This window comes from Tachypleus tridentatus, chromosome 1 (assembly GCF_004210375.1).
Source record: "Tachypleus tridentatus isolate NWPU-2018 chromosome 1, ASM421037v1, whole genome shotgun sequence".
Lineage (NCBI taxonomy): Eukaryota > Metazoa > Arthropoda > Merostomata > Xiphosura > Limulidae > Tachypleus > Tachypleus tridentatus.
In genome coordinates this window covers 90,284,921-90,304,945 of record NC_134825.1, presented here as the reverse complement: position 1 = coordinate 90,304,945, position 20,025 = coordinate 90,284,921, and the positions used below count along the sequence as shown (strand labels likewise).

At 30.9% G+C, this 20,025-nt stretch overlaps 1 protein-coding gene across 7 annotated transcripts in view; it reads left to right on the top strand.

The window, feature by feature from the left end:
* The first annotated feature begins 1,576 nt into the window (after positions 1-1,576).
* Positions 1,577-20,025, top strand: part of LOC143255323 (zinc finger protein DPF3-like) — a 49,493-nt gene continuing 31,044 nt past the window's right edge. For 5 of the 7 annotated variants that reach the window (XR_013030562.1, XR_013030566.1, XM_076510796.1 and 2 more), the window contains exons 1-5: positions 1,577-1,705; positions 3,377-3,663; positions 10,147-10,364; positions 11,427-11,499; positions 17,135-17,371. Coding sequence is in view for 5 of the 7 variants with exons in the window: in XM_076510796.1 (XP_076366911.1) it covers positions 1,650-1,705; positions 3,377-3,663; positions 10,147-10,364; positions 11,427-11,499; positions 17,135-17,371 (871 nt within the window). In the remaining 2 variants the exon portion in view is untranslated. The remainder of the gene's footprint in view (positions 1,706-3,376; positions 3,664-10,146; positions 10,365-11,426; positions 11,500-17,134; positions 17,372-20,025) is intronic. The other 2 variants (XM_076510832.1, XM_076510805.1) reach the window with 1 other exon arrangement.

The window sequence follows — 20,025 nt, the reverse complement described above, 5'->3', positions numbered from 1 at the left end:
AACATTTCCATTGAGTTGAAGGTCTTATGGCTAGGAGAAAGTGTTAATCACTGAGGAGAAATGACTACCTGGAAGAGTAATCAGATTGCAGGTAGATACTCTCTCTTGGATGTCAGTTTTTGTCAATACCGCAAAAGTTCATTATTCCTTTCTAGTTGCTGCCTCAGACTCAGAAAGTGGAACAGTTAAAATATTTTGCATCCAGAATGGATGACTGAATTATTTGCCTGAGAATCAATCTCGGTGCAAGAAAGACATGGATATCTGAGAGTTGTCATTGTAGTGTTGTAACTAGAATGGTTTCTAAAGGTCCTCAATCTTTGCTTAACAGAACAAACCAATTCCACCTCCATTAAAAGACACCTAGTACTAGCTAAGAGAAGCTGAAAGTCATGCTTGTGGATGAAGTTTGTCAGTTCAAGCGGTTTTCACAGGAGGCACCAAGTAATGAAGTTTATGATCCATGGGGCATTCATGATCCTCTCTGTAATGGAAAATATGTTGGTAGGACGACCAAGGGTAACAAATAGACATGGATTTGGGTGAGCTTTACTCACATTTTTGTCACTCAAATATGAGTGTTAAGATCCCTGAGTGTGTCTACCATAGTGTACTATCAATATTAAAAATGTCTCATCCGAGTGTTGGCTGCAAGTTGGAGATAATTGGGTGCCATAAAGTAGAGAGATTTCGGGATTTCTATGCTTGGAAGAACATTGACTATGAGGTTACCAACAAATGAGGTGATTGATGTTCTTTGTATACCTGTTACACATACTTCTTGGTTTCCACATAAAATGTGCCTGGTTCGACACTTTGTTTCTCATACTGGGGAAGGTGTTTACGACCCCACAGATCACTCTCCCCTCTTCTAAGTTCCTTTTGCATAACCAATCAGCATTGCAGCTCATGTTAGCAGAACTTATTCTCCAATTTTACCTCTCTTATCGTCATCAGAGGTACTTGATACATTTCTTTTTGGAAAATATAATTCGCCGACAGAAAATATAACTTTCTATTTCTGTATATCTCATGCTATTTTCCTGCAAGAAAGTGAATTAAGTACAAATAGGCGAATCCACATTTTGCATGCTTTTGAAACAAGGAAGTTAAACTATTTCTTGACCAATCTGTGCATTCGAGCTACGACCTTGAAATAATTACTTCTTAACTAAGGATGTTAGCTGGTATTTAGCACTGCTCTGTACTACTATTTCAAGTACTGTCGTAACATTAATACTTGTTGAACAATGTATATTTATTTGTTTTAGACTTTTTCATAGAGATATAAAAGTACTGTCTAAGTTATACCTTTCTCTGGTGGATTAGCATTAAGTTTGCGGAAGTTAATACTGAAATATAGGGTTTTATTCCCGTGATGAACATTGTACATACGGAGTAACTTATCGATGAAAAAGCAAATAAATAAACAATAACAACAACGCTATACAGGAATACTGGAATATGATTTTTGCTTTAAATGCCCTCGAATAATAAGCATGTTAATTACAAGGCGTAGACTGACAATATTGGAATTGGTACTATACTTTTCTTTTAACAAACAAATAAAAACGTTTAATACTACGTTATCCAGATGGCATTATTTTCACTCCGCGGCATAGGATGCGACGGTGAAGGTGATTAGTAGAATGGAGAAAAGCGCTGCTTTAGCAATAAACTCTGAAGCAGTAAAACGACTTGAAAGGTCAGATGTGAATTTTATTTTAGTTAACAACTTGTATCGAATTTAAAGAATGTATAATTGTATGTATAAATATCATCCATGAAATATGTGAGAAAAGAAGGTTGTTTTCCCCATAACTGTTACACATGGTGTTACCGCCAGTGTGGCATTTTTGTTTGAAACTGAAAATGAAACGCAGTACAGAGTCACCTGGAAAACGTTATTTATGTCATCATAACTTGTTAGAACGCTATTTGTCAAACATTAATAGTAATACAAATTTGATGCGTATTAATATTGTACATATAATATCAGTAATTTAGACTAGCGATAGCAGTACTGGGAGTTCGAACGTAAAAGCTAAAAGTAAAACAATTAGCTACACTAATTTAGTAATTACTGTTATAGCATTTTATGCAACTGATGGTTTTCAGTTAAAAACTGCTTATATGGACAGTTTTGTTTATGCTAATATTTAACATTAAAACATGGAGTTTATGGTGCAAAAATTAACAAGTTGCTTTTGACTCACAACAATATAGTAAGTGATAAAAAGCATTACAGTTGGCTCATATTGATGATTTAGTTTAAACTTAAACTTTTCGAATGATACAAATGTTAAGCACAATCGTTCACACATTTTAAAGAAATCATCATTTGAAAATAAGTGCTTTTACCATGTGCTAAACTAATCACTATATACACATGGAGAATACCCCAAAGTTGTATTTAGAAGAACCTTAGTTGCAAGTGCAAAGTTAAAAGATATGATATTTGCATAAAATGTAAACATTATGGATATAGTTGTGATGATGTTCCTGTTGAAGTTAAGTAATCGGAAAGAAAGGTTGTCTAACAGTGTTAGATGTAGTTTGAAATAGCTTAGGGAAATATATATATTCCATTTTAGATGTCATGAACAATTTGAAAACCATTATTGCAGTGCATATTAAGGCCAAAATAAAGTAACACATATTGTCTTGTTTTGGAGAAAATTTTAATCAGCATGAAAGCATTTTGGGAGTTTTGCATCTTTTTGGTTTGTTTTTTTTTCAAAGGAAAAGATTAAGTACTGAGCTCATAAAAGTTTTGTATGAGAAATTGGTCTATTGTATTTTTTATTCATAGTTACCATAAAACGTAATTTCTGCTCAATCAACTCATAATTTTAGAGTTAAATAATTATAATAAAATAGTTTTAAGAAATTGTAAAAAAAGTAGAGATGGAATTACACATTATTTTTAACTTACTTTTTTATAATGTACAGTTTAGGTGAAGTAAAACATGTAATGCATTTATAGTGTTGCTGCCTAAATTGATTGTGTAATGTACTCAGTGTATGAAATAAATGTTGTAAAAAGAATGTAGTGCTTTCTGTTAAATTAACATTTAATGAAGAATTGTTATACTGCAGTGTCTTTCTATTTGATGTTAATTAACATGACGTTTTAAATATATACATATTTAAAGAGAGAGGTTTATAAGAAGTTTGGGATCATAAACTTTTGCATAAGGTACAGATTTAATTGAGGACATATCTTTTAGGACAAACACATTTTACCTTTTACTTCTGTATTTTAATGTTCAGTTGATACTTAAAATTAACACAACTTACACATTAACACTAGCTGTATTTATAAATAAAGCATTTAATTTGATAACTTAATATAATTTTTTTTCTCAAACTGTAGCATCCTAAATGATTCATCTTATAGAGAAGCTGTAGAAAACTCTGCAAATTATAATACTCATCTGTGCTTAGAGAGAAAGACTAGACTTCCATTTTTGGATGCCCAAACTGGAGTTGCACAAAGTGATTCAAACCTCTGGATGCCAAAATGGCAAAGAATGCCTGGCCAGAATGAAGGACAACTATATACTTACCCTGCTCGACGGTGGAAGAAGAAACGATGGCAGTATTTAATGAATGACAGATATCTTACTGGAAGGATACGTGAAACAGATGCTACTGAAACAGGTGGTTAACTTTAGACACAATCTAAAATGGGTCATCAAGGGATAAAACAAGTTTGGAAATTTGTTCTTAGATGGTTATGTTGTTATTAAAATTTTCATATATGTATGAAATTTAACTGAAAGCTACATTTGCATATTTTTTTATCTTAGCATATGATTTTCATACAGCTTTACCAGTTGTAGGCATGTGTAACTTTCAGGAAGTTAGAAAGAGTATTATTAGGGATAAAAGTTATGAATTTATGTATAATGACCCTATTCTGTTGAGCAACAAATTTCAGCCCTTGGCTTATGCAGACGAGGAACTATTGTAGGGAAGAAAAACAAAAGGGTCAAAGAAGGATGTGGATGATAAGGAGCTTAAAGTTAGAAGTGATTCCTTGACAAAACATGAATAGAATATTCTGTGGGGTAAACAGGGAGAAAAGAGTCATTATGTTACCCAGGGGCACAGGTAATGGATATAAATTATAGAGCAGGAGATATAATATAGGAGGCTAGCAGAGATGCAGTTTTTGTTTTTGTGGTGAATCTAGTGGCTAATGATGTGGGGAAGGTAAGTCATAGAAATTAAGTAATAAATAGAAGGAGTTTATGAAAAAAATGCATCAACACTATCAATTCCCTTTAGAATATTAAACAGAGAGAATAGTAGAACCAGAGGAAACATACATTTTGGCAGGGTAGGAGTCATCTTTGGCTGGCAGGGTGGTTGATCTTTGGAATGGGTTGGCCTTTGGATGTTGTAGAGGCAGTAAATTTAAGTAAGTTTAAGATAAAGCTTGATAGGAATCTGAATGATAATGGCTGGCTTTAAGATTTTTTATTTATTTATTTTTTAATTATATTATTCATTTAGTTTAAAGAATAGACAGCCAAGATGAACCAATGTAATCTAACATGAAGTAAACTTTGACTACGAAAATGTTGAAGGTGCATGATTGCTAAGTACGTTATTGGAGATCATTTGCCTGAGCACTTGGCTATTTTTTCTTACCTTGAACATATTAATTTGATAGATGGTTAAATTACATTTAGATATTACTTTTATATTTTAATTATTATGTATTATTTTTGATTTTATGTTCTGACATGAAAGTTTTAATAATATTTTGATAAATAAACCAACTTTGGTTCACTAAAAAAAGTTAAAATTCTAAGCAAGGGCAAAAATTTTTGCTTAAGGCTAATGCATTTCTGCCAATGATAATATAATATGGCCTTTGGCCACCTGTTGATGTGTGTCAACATAAAAAAACAATGATAAAGAATAGGTAAGAAAATAAAACATTAAGAATAAACTTAAGTGAAAAGGTGAAGACATGAAAATATGCATATAATTCAAAGAAAATATTTTAAGGTTAATCAGTGAAGAGTTTAAAGGTATGTACATATATTTGTTTTTTTAATTTTAAGCATTTTAGTGCAGTGTAGATTGATGGCAACAGTTTGATAGTGCTATGATAGATTAAATGGAAAATAAAATACAATAAAACCTGTCCAAGCTGGAAACTGCATAGGATGGAAACCTGTACAAGTCAGAAGTATCAAAATTTTGCAGTATTATCTTAAAATTCCAGTTATCAAAGGCCCTAAATATGGTAGAACCTGTGTAACGAGGACAGAAAACTATTTTTCACCTACCTCATTTATGAACAAGTAAAATTAGAACCTGAGTAAGGTGAAAAAAGTGTTTTTCATTAAATATTAATTTCTTATTTAATTAATAAATTCTCATTTCTTTACAGTAAGTATTGGTTAAATATATTCTGTTTTGTTTTCTGCTGTCATTATTCTGGAGGCCGCTATTCGAAAGAACAGTTGACTGTACTTTTAGTCGCATTTGCTAAGAGAAATGGTAATAAATAAAAGTAAAAATCTGCACTGTTTCAAAAATTTAAGGAAGAATCAACTTCCTGTGGAATGGAAAGCAAATAATAAAGAGTGGATGACAAGTGCTATATTAGAGAATTTTTTGAACAAATTAAACAAAAGAATGGAACAAGAAAAGAGGAATATTCTACTTTTCCTAGATAATGCAACTTGTCACCCAAAAGTTCAACTTTCAAATGTTCCTTTAGTCTTTCTACCTCCATGTACAACATCAGTTATACAGCCATTAGGTAATGGAATTATACAGCATTTAAAATTGAAATAAAGAAAATTGATGCTTCAGCATATAATTTCAAACATGGACAACTGTAAGAGCATTTGAAATTATCATGAAAATTAATGTGTTAAATGCAGTTCCATTTTTAAGTCATTCAATCAATTGTGTAAAAGATGAATGTGTAATAAAGTACTTTCCAAACTGTGAATTTATTTTTGATAATGGCAGAGATTGTGGAGAAGTTGTTTATTATGATGATTCTAGTGAAATTCAAACTCTGAGAAGATTGATGCAGATGATCCTGTGAATGCAAAAGGTTTTGTGAATGTTGACAAGAATGTTTTAACAGAAACTGATGAAACCGGTTTAAAATTTATAATGGAATCACAGTGTGAGAGATTCAAAAGAAGAACAAAATGGAAAAGATAGTGAAGAAACGGTAATTCCAACTTAAGTTATATTAAAGCTATCAAATTGTATGGAAAAATGAAGGGGAAAAATGAACTTTATGAAAAGGCTGTAGAACTGGTGTTCTCTTTTAACTGTATGAGAAAGCCCATTAAAAAAAGGAAATAGTTGAAATTGGACACTTTCTTCAAGTAAATTTGATTGAGATTTTGTGTACTTGTGCATATTTTGAATATCTATTTTTGTTTTTATTCTAATGAATATAACATAAACAGTATAATAACTTTATTCACAAGCAACTTACTTTACTTGAGTCAAGCAAGTATAATGTTCCACTCAAAAATTATATATAATTAAGGAAATGTATATTCACTGTCTAAGCTGGAAATTTTACTCGGTCCCATGCAATTCTGCCTTAGACAGGTTTTACTGTGTAAACATTTACTTTAAAAATGCTTTTGATATTCATTTAGGAGGTTCTATAGATTATGCAAGTGACATGCACAAACTGTGAGAAAAAAATAGTATTTTTATACTTAATGGGAAAATGGCCTTGCAACTGAACTATTCAGAGTGGGATTGCAAATAACAAATTTGTAGCAGAAATAGTAGAAAAATTCAAAATAAATGATTCATATATTTTACTTTTTCTGAAACAATATACTTTTAAAAAAGTTCTTGTCACACAATTTCGTCCAGTAGTTTCATTTTCAGAAAAACATTTCACAAGAGTTATGTGACCTACTCACAATAGACATAGATCATTTTTATAGGGTTAACTTTCTCAACGCAGGATCAATCGAGTTTACTAACCTCATAACAATGTTGTTCTCATTATAGTTTCCTTATTATATTTTATTATACAGTATGTGAATCTCCACAAAATTTGGTAGGCTTTCAGTAAATATTCAATGTCATTTGTACACAAAAAAATAAATAAGTTTTTAATTGTTTTTTATTAATGAGTTCATGAATATATCAATTTTTTACTAGTCTGACTGCAAAGTGAATTTCAAATCAAGATTAAAAATATTTTTCTTTGTTCAAAAATCTTAGATTTCATTTTTGTGATCTTCAAAACCTCATTAATAAATATAAAACTTTCTTTTAGTAAAAAATTGATATTTTATCTGTTATTAATTCTACACTAACAATATATTTGGTTCTACAACCAGTAGACAAATCATCAAAGTATAACAAAAAGTTGTAAGATCAGAAATAAAACGAGCAGCTGTGCCCCACCATCCCTTGTTTCAAAGTACGTCTCTTGAGAATTTGAACTGCTAAACATTTCACTTTTATTGTTTGTGTTTATTTTACTGTCAAAAACTGAAGGAGAAATCTGTGGAAGATAAAGTAACAAATCACCACTTGTCATTATTAGACTGTTTGCGTGACATCATAACTTGATACTCTTAACAGCAACAAAATGCACCTGAAGAAATAAGCTAACTTGATTTCTGTTGCTAGAAAATGATGTGGAATTTATCAGCTTGTGTATTTTACAGTATTTATAAGAAGAGTTATCCTAGAGCAATGAGATTGGACTTTGAATATGTGAAAATATTTATTATATGGTTGGAGGGAATCCATTAAACATTGCAAGTGGTCGAGTATTAATCATTCTTCTCAGATATATGGAATTTAGTAGTGTAACATATAGGCATACAAAAATATTATTTGTGTGCATGATTATAAAATCCTATTTCCTTTTCAGCAAACTCATTTATCAACCAGTAAATACTATTTATTCACAGATGCTTAAATTTTAGTTATTTTTAGTAAAACATAGAAGAATAGATAAAAAATACCTCAAAAATAAAGATTTTGAGTACTTAGTCTTTTGAGATTTTATGCTTATATTTGCTAAGCCTCAATTTTCTGAGTGAAGGGTAAAGAGGTATTAAGTTTTGTAGGCTTCAAGTATATATTATAGGAAACAAAGTAATTATAAACTTACTATGTTAGCACACACAACCCTTGTAATTTATTTGTGTTTCTAAACAGGCTACATATGATTTAAAAAAATCACCTGTTTAGAGCAACAACTTAGTCATCACAATTAAAGAGTTTTGGTGAAATTATGACTTTCACCTTCATACTAATTACAAATTACTGTCAGGTTTGTGTACACAGGAAACTTTCTCATGGTAGCAAATGCTTAATCAAAAGATGTAGGTGGGACTATACAAAAGGTTTCAATAGAATGGAATCGTGGATGAGCCACTCTACAAGATTAGTTAGCTAAATTTATTGATATTTCAGCAAATCAATAAGGTGGTAGGTTCATATGTTATATTGTAGCTTGTCTGTATCTTAAATTTGAGTTACTAATTCGATGACCACTTTACACATTGTATGGGTGGTGTGATAAAAAATAAATTGAGCAATAAGACAACAGGAGGTGATATGTGACAAATGGAGATTGATATTTAGCATTATATTTACTTTGAAATTAAGAAATTAAAACATACATAATATTAAAATTTTAATTTAAACTGTTTTTGATATCAGTTTTATTGGCATAAAATAATAGTAAAGTTATTTGACATATACCTGATGCCACCTGTTTGTGGACTGGAGTTGAGTCACTGAATGGGGTCAAACACACCTTAACCACTTTACACCATCTGGCATGTTCAAGTACAGTTTAGACATGCATCTTTTACACCCAGTTTAGCCATGTATCTCAACAGTGCAGATTGGATGCGGTCTCCTTTGAGTGTAATCTTGTATGTTAGGGTGTCATAGTATGCATTTCTTCAAGCACTCTCCGAAGAGTGCTAAGTTTGGGTATTTTGCATTTGTTTCTCCATTGTTTCAATATGGGATTCTAGCTATTATATAATTGGAGGTTAATATTTTCCTAAAATGAAAATGTATTTCTGATTGATACTTACCTTCTCTCACATTTTCTACCTATTTTTCCTACTTTTGGTGTGATTTGGTTTGGTTTTAACCAATTTTGAAGGAATTAATATGTACATGAATAGAGAGGAATAAGTGGGAGTAGCAAGGCTAGTGATGAGCAAATTTTTTTTATTAATAGAAGAAGAAGTATATTGTTCATTGTATACTGCAGTTATTTTAAGCTTAGGGTAAATTTTGTGAAGAAATTACTTTCAGTGTAAAAGTAGTCACCTATCTTAGGCATTTTTCTGTTATGTTTTATATTATGTTCTGTTTAGTTTCTCTGATTCCTTCATGCTAATAATGTAATGTTTTCTATTATCTTTTAATTTTGGTATTTTCATTGTTATCTGTACAGAATAAAAACAATCTTATGAACTCAGCCTCTCTCATTTATAGTAGTTTCGTATAATTGTGGGAAAATGATTAAAATACAAGTTGTTTTTATATTTTAGGAAATGGTTTTGTATTAGTTCTTTAGTCAACACATTTTTGTTTCTGTTGTTCACTTACATTTTTCGTTTTTTTTAAACAAAGTGCTGGTTTTTTTCCTCAATTCATAATGAACATAAAAAATATATAGAAAATAAAAATTTGGATTTATAGTAATATTTATTTATATATTTTCAAATAGAAACACATTTTTACATTTGATAAGTCTTATTAAAATGTTATTTATTTCACATAACATCCCAAATTTCAAGTCAGTTAATCTTTTGCAAAACAATACTATGTGGAAAAAACAAAAATATTTTTGTTTTTGCTCTTTCAGGAAAGTGGTGAAAAATTCAGTGTTTCTATGTAGTATGATACATATACACTTTCTAAATATTAAGTTACAACATAAAATTTGAGCTTTATAATCTTTTATAGCTAAGATCTGTTGTTTTGTAGAAAATTTTAAAATTATTTTAATGCTAGTTGTCTTATGGATGTTGTTTTAAAAACCTTTTTTTTAATCTGTGCACCTACTCATCTAACTTTAACAGTCTTTTTCTGATTTTGCAAAATTATATTTTTGACTAAGTCTTTCAGTTATCATTAATTAAAATCTAGACATACATCAAATCAGTGTTGTGGAAAATACTGCTGTTGGTCTTGAAGATGGAGGAGAGAACAGTCTTGACAAAGTTACTGAAGATTCTAAAGATTCATGGTTTCGAGAATATGAGGATGTGAATGAATTCCCTGATCTTGGTGATCCTGAAGATCCAGAAACTGATTTTGAGGATTTTGAAGAAACTTACAGTCGTAAAAAGAAGAGAAAAGTTCGGGTTAGTTTTACACTTTATACTACAGAATTCTGATTAGCTTGTGTAACTTATCTGGTTGAGGATAAAGAAATTGATTTGGATTGATTGCATTTTCAGAAAGCTTTTGATAAAATGTCAAAATTTTGGAAAAACTACAATTAGAGTAGGGCATAAATTTGTTAAATATATTGAAGGTTTGTCATGTGAGATGAAGTAGAAAATTGTTATTAATGGATTTCAGTCAAACTGGACTAATGTTATAAGTGGAATAAAGGGACTACCTCTGTTCTTCATTTAAACTAATTAATGACATTGATAGGGGCATAGTCAGGAAGTTAAGTTTATATAATGCTAATATGAGAACCATGGCTCAGGTTGGCTGTAATGAATATGCTATAACTTTATAGAGAATTGGTTGGTTAATTAGACTATTTGTGTCACACCATATTTAATTATTTAAGTGTAAGGTTATGTACATGGGTTATCTGTTATTATTATGTCACTTATGTTGGAATTATGTTAATTTTGTGGGTTGTTGGGTGAAACAGCTGTTAATTGTTTGAGACAGTTTCTATTACATGTGATAAAGTTAACAAATTTTGACTTATATACTCACAATAATATTGACTATATATGTCTGAAGATCCTATAGTTTTGTTGTATAAGCTGATAGTTAGGTCTTTTTTCTACTTGTTTAGGGAAATTGCATTCACTTTTGATCTTTTTATATTAGAAAAGACCTTGAGTTGTTAGAGAGGTTTTTAGAGGATAGCTACTTATTCCTATAATGAATGGGTTATTATACAAAAATAGGTTGAAACATCTTAACTGGTTCTTTTTTGAAAGAAGAGAGGCTGGTTGGTATGGTTCTCGAAATTTGTAACCCCATCATGATGGGTCATGTCATTACATTTGTTGACTTGCATTAAACATTTTATTATGTCAATAATTTTGGTATCAAATTTTAGATTATAATTCAGATTTTAGTAACTCAATGTGTTAAAGTCATAAGTTTTAACTTTATATGTATAGTGCATTCTTTATTTATTTTTATACCTCATATGCACTCTTTCACAAATGTAGCAAAGCACTCGAGGTAGAAAGAGAGGAGAAAGAATAGAATATACAGATGCTGAGAAGCCATACAGTTGTGAGAGTAAGTTTTGCTTGCCCAAATTGGCCAGTTATTGATTAATAAATAGTGTGAAAATTTCTTTTTAAACTTTTCTTCATAAAAGTGAAAGTTGTAACTAAAATAAAAAATTTAGTTGTTGTTATTGATGAAAAATGATTATATTTTTGTTACTTTTGAAATACTCAAGGAAAAGAATCTTTTCAGGGTTAAGAATGTTACCATAAATTTGTTAAAGTAAACATGTGATCAAAAATCTTATTATAATTTAATTTTGTAAAAGTTTGAATGAAGGGAAAACAGACATTCAATCTTGACAAAATTTGTTTATTACAAACATTACAGGTAAACAGTACCTATCAAATAAAAAAAATGCACTTACAAATAACAAAAAAAGAAGGATTATAACAAAGATTCCAATATTTGGCTGCAGAAATATCAAAGGAAAAATAACTTATTTAGATAAGTAAACTTAACAAAATGATTTTTTTTGTAGCTGGTAGGTCATCCTTTGTTGTTTGTCTTTGCACCAGTACCTCATATTAATTATGACATTTCTGATGACTTGCTGGGGCAGCAAAATCCACTTGTGGACAAGAGCAGCTCTGAGAACCTGGTCAGATGTAGGAGCAGGTTGTCTGTGTCTTAACTGCTCTCCCTAGCAAGTCCTACTTGTGCTAAATTGAATTAAGGTCTGGTTATGTAGTAGGCCAGTTTAGTATCTCTGTTCTTTCCTTCTGTTAAAATTGTTACATGATCCTGGCAGTTTGAGGATGAGCTTCATCCTGCTGATACACCAGCTTATTTCTGACAGCACAAACAAAAGGGTGAATAATAGGTAGTAAGACTCATTCATATAACATCTTGCTCCATCAATCACAAAGAAATATGTATGCCCCTGCAGGCTGATGCCATCCCAGAGCATGCTTGAATATTGGTGTGCTTCATGTAGTCAAACCTCAGACATTGATTACTTGAAGATACACAGAACCTGTATTCATCTGTGAATAGTACAGGGGTTCATTGCTGAATTGTCTGTGTGACATGTTACTGGGCAAACTCCAGCTAGCTGCTTGGTTCCTTGGGGCTAGTACAGTGGCTCTAACTGATATTCTGGACCTGAATCCAGCCTTACGGAGCATGTTACACGCACTACATTGGCTTGTTGAAGCTTATTCCTGAAGTTCTCGTCCTCATGATGCAGTTTGTAAGGGCTAAATTCTACAGATACTGATCGTTTACTGTATCAAAAGTCCATAATTCTTGCCTCCTGTGACCTACTCTCTTCCACACATTCTACTTAGCCTCCTGTGACCTGTTATCTGCACCACATATATGACACCCTCATGACCTGTGCCACCTCATTCTAGGTGTAACTCTCCTGAAGCAGAATAATGACTCTATAAGTCTGTAAGGTTAAGTTTCAGGTAATTGGTTTCTAACAGTTTGCACACTCTTTGGAAAAGTTAATACCAGCAAAATAAATATCTGTAAATCTAGAATTATCTGAACAGTAAACATTTCCCCTAATCAGTCAAATTCTGATATGATATCCACTCACAAGATTATTGTTGTTCATTACTATCCTCTATATGCGAACTTTCTCATGCCACAAGCTTTGCATGCCCCTTGTGAAGATTATTATATTTCAATATGTATCTCATGCAAATTATCATGTGTCATCTATTGACCAATTGTAGCGTAGCATGCTCACATGATGCTTGTGACACCCTCTGCACTCCTCTGTCAAACTTTTACTTCTTATTTGGCAGCTTTTGAGTGCAGATTTTTGTTTTGTGCTTAGTGTTTCCTGTGTGACAACATATTTTGTGAATTATGAATTCCAAAGTCAATATTACTACTTTGGGGGTTATGCCAACCACTAGTGTTTTGTTTTAGGACTTGTGTGGGCAACAAGATGATGGATCTTTCTGTTTTTGTACTTTTGGAGATTTAACATTACATTGGTCAACTTTTGTCCCCTGACATCACCCATCATGGGGATGTAGTTCTGCATGACTGCATTGGTCCCTCTTGGTTATGCCTATTTGAGATCCCTGCAGTGGATATTTTATGAACAATGGAATCTTGCAAGGAATCTGCTTTCCACCACTATTTCCCTTCCTTCTTTCGGGAGAGATGATTTGTAATGGTAACTAGTAATATAAAGCCATGTGTCTGTGGGTGGGCCATTTTTTTCTCCACATCGGGATATACATGTGTTCATTGACGCTTCTCTTTAGGGATGGTAGGTTTGAGTCAATCACTATGAAACTTTGGGCCATTAGTCTGCAGAGAAAACTGTCTTGAGTATCAATGTTCTTGAAATTCTAGTGGGTCACTGGGCATAACATCACTTCCTTTCTGTTACCCATCACCATCTGGTGATAGTTTGTTCAGACAGCTCTTTGGTATTGACCTATATCAGTCACCAAGAGGAGCACCCCATCCAACAGATCTCTGTTTTTGGACTTTGGATTTTCTGTATTGGGCCAATGCACTTCATGTTCATCTTATTATATTTTATATGCCAGGTGCTTTCAATCTAGTAATGAATTGTTTTTCATGCCTGCATTGAACCTGTCTCATGGAATGATCATTAAATATGTTTGTTTTCAGAGACCTTTACCTTCTATGCAATTCTTTCCAATTAGAAGTGTGACTATCATATATCCCTTTTAATATCAATGTTTGTTGAATTTAAGTATATATTTAGAAATTTACATAACTGGTACATTAAGTCTACATTATGAAATTCCCATCTATTCATTATAATTTTAGAAAATTTTCAAATGTAAGAATCAACAACATATGCATGTTATATATGCATGTATATAAACATTGGTGTATTGTCTATATTATTGTGTAAGCTGAACTTTTGAGAAATTTTTCTCATGCATACAAATGTAATGAATTTAAATTTTGAAACCATGATAATTCATGTACATAATTTATTTTGAACCTACGTGTGAACATTTTATTTTATTATATTTATATTACTTGTTAGCTAAAGTGGATTTTGAATTAAAAATTAACTTATTTCTGTGATAATGATCATATTTAAATTATACAAATTAGTAATGTTGAAGGTTTAGTATATGTTCCATAATGTGTTCCAATCCTCCAAAAGTCAGAATGCACCTTTTGTTATGACTGTACATACATGTCAGTTAGATTTCTGCAGAGACAAATTTTAGTCTTCAGAATCTAAAGACAGTTCTTTTTTAATTGTCTGAACTTTGATGTTCTTAAACTTTCAACTATTTTGTACTTCTTTTCTGAGCTTGAGTGGGCAATGAAATGTTAATTCTGTATTCATAGTAAAGATGCTGAAAATTCTAAGTTGAATATACATAATAATATTGATTTACAAATTCAAATGGGTGATGATTCACTAAGTTTCAAGTCCATGTTAGAAAGGCTGGTATGCCTATTAGAACTTGAACCACTTAAGTGCTGGCAAAATGAGCACTTAGGTTTTGCCAACTTCATTGCTTGCTAGCAATGACAAAATTGCATATTAAGGTTTCATTATAGCTTTTATTAGCATATTCATGCGTAATATGTGTGTAAAATTTTCATTGCCACATTTGTCATTTATTATATAATTGATTTCATGTCAATCTTGAATAGAGGTGTTCTTGAGTAACATTCTGCATAAAATTTTGGGATGTAACCACTTTGATAAGCACTGATTTTGTTATTAAAATTCCACTAAACTGGCAAGCAGTTATGTTGTTTTTTTTTTCAAATTAAATGATACACTGTAATTACACATACTGTTATCTTGTGAACATACAATCACTATCAGCTGTAATTGTACTTAATAAATTATTTGAAAAATATATTTTTTATAAACATTTATTCTAGTGCTAGGCTTATGAAAGTATGTTATACATAATTTGAGTACATTATATTGAAGTGATGTGAGGCTCATCATGTCATTCATTACAGTATATGTTGCCACATCTAGTCATGGTCTAACTGATGACCATGCATCTTGACAATAACTTTGCAATGTAGCTTCCAATGTAAAAAACTTTAATATGGCTGTCATGTCCAATATACACCGTTCTTTTGTGATGTACTTTCCATAAACCATCTGGTATAAAAGGATGATTGTCTATTGATCGGTTTATTTCAGTAGACTGATTGCATAGAAATCTGCTACATCTGGCAAGATGGCTTGTATGTTTCATGTAGAATAAGATGAATACCTGTTTTGTTCTCTGCTTGTTGTGGAAACAAATTATGTATACACATAACCAGTGTTGCTTTTTCAGACAGGGATCCTATTTTGGTTGTATTGTATACTGTTGCTTAAGACACATGGATAGCTTTTGCCTTTATGTTTATGGATTCTCAAATATTATAAGACACCACACTGTTTGCTACAGTGGGTATACTGTATGACTTATTGTATGTGTCTTTGTGGATAGCCCTGGTGTCCAGAGTTGATCCATATTCCTTTGTTTTCCAATGCCATTAAATTCAAGAGATAGTCTAATCTTGAAAGTCATAAATCCTTTATCTAAACATATATTTATGGCCTCAGAGTACAGGTATTTTACATTGGAAAAGGCTATTACATACCCTTTCCAAAAGTGATACTTTTGCAGTGGTTGCTGTACCTACAAAATGCAAACAGTGTCAAAATGTAGTTTTGTACATCCTATTCCACTGCAACTTTATTTTACCTGTGGTTGTCACATGGCTTGTTAATTTGAGTATTGAAAATCATTTTAATACAATGTACTCAACTCTTTATGTTTGAAACTTTATTTATTACTATAGGCAAAGCTCATGAATTAACATTGATTTAACTGTGTTGTAAATTGGATGTGGATATTTTATTCACTGCTTAATATATATCTTGATTTATTTTTTTTTAATATTATATGTTTGGTTTCATTTCTGTATAATTTTTTTGTTAAATACTATGCTGTTCTGATTAATAAATGGAATCTATGAGAAACCAAGTGCTTGTTTGTTTCAGTATATGCTTCATGAAGAAATGGATGTACAGACAAAAAAATTGGTTTTATCTGTTTAATGTTGTGCATTTTAAGTAAATAGTCCACAGTACTTGTTAACTGTATGACTTCAAATTTTATATTGTATTTCTGATAAACAGTAGTGCTGTATATGATTATTCAACTCTCCCTCTTTTGATGGTTGGTGAATACTGAACTGATGGTTGGGAAGCATTAACAATTGATGCTTAATTATAATATTGCATTTTTACAAATTTATATTTAGCATAAAGTAAAATTATATATTTAAAAGTCCTAAAAACTATTTATTTAGTTTTTCTACTTCACAAAAATTCAATTATTGGTGTAATGTTGGAGAGCTGTAGATTATAAAAATTGTGGTTTTGTTCTCTAAGAAAAGAAAATATTTTTATCAATAGAATATCAATAGCATATTATTAAAATTAACAAAGGCAATTTTTGTCACAGTAGAAAGTGAAAACGTTAACAGTAATTAACTGATTTTTATAAAAATGTAGTAGAACATTGTAACTTTTACATAATAAAAGGTTTAATAACAACAAAAGTTTTTTTTGAAGATGTAGGGTGTCACGTGCCAGTTTACCATTATAATAATTTGGTATTTATAATATCTGGAGGTTGAAAAGATTCAATTTTTATTTTAGTTTGTGGTGCTCGCTATAAGACAAGACCTGGATTGTCTTATCATTATACACATAGCCACAACAACAGCTCTGACACTGCAGAAGAAGAACCAAGCTATGTTCCTCCAAAAACAGCACTGTCTTCTTCTCTTTCCCACTCTCCATCTTCCTCTACAGGAACACCAGCAGATGACCCGCTGGCAGGTTTGAGGAAATTTCAGGACAGCTTCTTGTCCTTCCTAAACAGCCCAAGTAATGGTACGACAGACATTCGCTTCCCATTTCTCCTCCCCTTTTCAGCATCTTGACCTCTATTTGGTTAGGTATTTCTTGCTAATTTTTATTTTGGTACATGAGCCTAAATTTTTCTTTTTTCTGCACCCATTAATTTTTCTTTTGATTGTATAGAGGTACCATATGCTTCTGTTATAACAATTTGTTAAAATTCATGCCTAATGTTTATGTTCAGATATATCTTTTATAAGAAAACTATTCAATATTTACAAATAATGTACATTAATTGAAACCTGAATGATTTTGAAATTACCTAATTGTAAATTTATCTTGTGTTTGCATTTTTTTATTTCTTTAATAAAAATAACTTGCATCTTTCTTAAATTTTAGCAGCTCTGGTATTTTCAATGCAATTTTACTTACCTAAGGTAGGAGTATTATGTTAGAAGCTCAAAACAAAGGTAATGTAACACTTTTGGATTAACAGATATGGAGCAACTATCAGAAACACTGTTTCACGTACAACATTTTACATTTTTCATTCTTACAAAATTTATGTTATGTACACCAAATTTTGTTGAAATTATAAAATGTTTTGGGTTTTAAGTACACTGTATTTTATAAGTATATACAGAATTAAGATAATCAAAATTATCTTAGTTCTACTGTTACATTTTGTATTTTTCTTGTTAGTTATAACAGAATCTTAGTAGTTTCAAGTAACTTCCTATTTTGAGATAAGTATTTATATCTTTATTTTTTTTTGTCACATGAAAGATATCTCTTCACAACCAAAGCCAGTGTTCTTGATGGTGCTTGCTTTGCTATAATTACAAGTTAATGTTGTTATTGTAGTATCTGTAATTAAAAACCCACAGCCAATATATTAAAACAAATATATAAAAAACAACAACTATGGTGCCTTGTTTGAATACATTTCCTTTTATTGACTTGCTTTGTTTGTTGTCTGAATCAGTAGAAATCAATTTTTAGTAGGTAAATGTAAAAGTAGACTTACCTTTTGAATGAGAAGTCAGAACATGTTTGTACAAAGTTATTTGGGATGAAAAGGTTCTGCTTTGTGTATGAAATATGTGTACATTTTGTTAATAACATGAACAGTTGGTGGAAGTATCCTGTCAGCTACTGTGAATAGTCAGTATCTTATGTACTCTCATTTTGTAAATAGTCAAGTAACTTTTAGACATAATCTTTATATAGTATTCTGAAGTTATTACACTACATGTATGCTGTTTTCTTTTCTCTCTACCTTTTGCTCATCAACTGTATTGTTGGAAAGGGGATAAAAGGTTTGAAGTTAATGAGTATAATACTACATCACAGACTTGAGGGAAGGGAAGATTTTTAGCTTAATACAAAATCAATCATTGTTTGTCAGACAATAATAATAATGTTAATGAACAAATAATGAATACCTAGGGTAAATACAGAAAATGATCAGTCATACCTTGCTTTTAAGCTCATCAAGAGAACATAGGACAGTATTAGTCTGATTAAACTTGGCTTGTATAAAGTGTTTTTCTCTAATTGTTTCACTTGCATGTCACTGTATTTTATACAACTCATTAGCTTCTGGCTTTTTTGTGTCTGTTTTTTCCACTACCATGGTATTTAAGTATCATTGTATTGGAAAGGAGAAAATATTGGGTATTTCTGTAATGAAAATGAATGTATATGGAAATCAGCTTTGTATAATAACTAGAACAAGTCAGTTGTATTTGTTTTGTCACTTTTTGTAGTTTAAAATTAAAAGTTAAATTAAGCTACGTATAGAATAAAGTGCATGTATTCATATGCATTAGAACATTGAATTTTTTTAGAGACATTATTTAGAATTAGAATTTAAGAATAAAATATGTGAAGTGAAACTGTACTGACAACTTACAAGGTAATTGTAGTTTAGGGAAGGTGTAGTAATTTATGGAATTTGTCCAAGAGCAAAAGAATTTCTTATTAACACTTTTAATCTCATTGGTTGAAATGCCTGTTACAAGATGGCTGTTAATTCTTATTGGTTAAAGATCTTGTTAAATATATATATATATATTATCTGGAATTCAGATGTTGTGAGTATATATTCTTTTTTAATTTTAATTTCTTCAGTTTTTTCTGTGATAACACTGCATTTATTCTAGTCTGTCTTATGTCCCATCATCATCAGCATATTCTGAAATAGTGGAGGTTTTGTTTTTTTATTAAGTGAACAGTGTCTTGATGTTTTCTTAGTTGTTGTCCAAGTTGTCTGCCTTCTTCTCCTATGTTTTTGTATCCATGGCTGCAAGAAGTTTTATTTATTTCCCTAGTCAATTTATGCTGTTTGATGTGGGTTAAGAGATTACTGAGGTATTTACTGGACTTAAATTGAACTTGCAGTTGAAATCGATATTTCAAGAGCATATTCTTTAGAACTGAATTATAACTGAATTTTAGTAACAAAAAAAAATGCTTATTCTTCATTTTCTGTATGTTTTTTTTGAAATTGTTTTATTTTGTATAGCTTATTTTTTTGGTTTTCATAATGTTCATACTTTAATTGCTTGGTTGTAAATATAATTAATACTTCATTTGATGGGTAGCAGATAGTTGGACTTATCGTTGAAGTACTTATTGGTTTTTCTCTAAGTGGTAATTTTAAGATGACTGTCTTGACAGTAAAT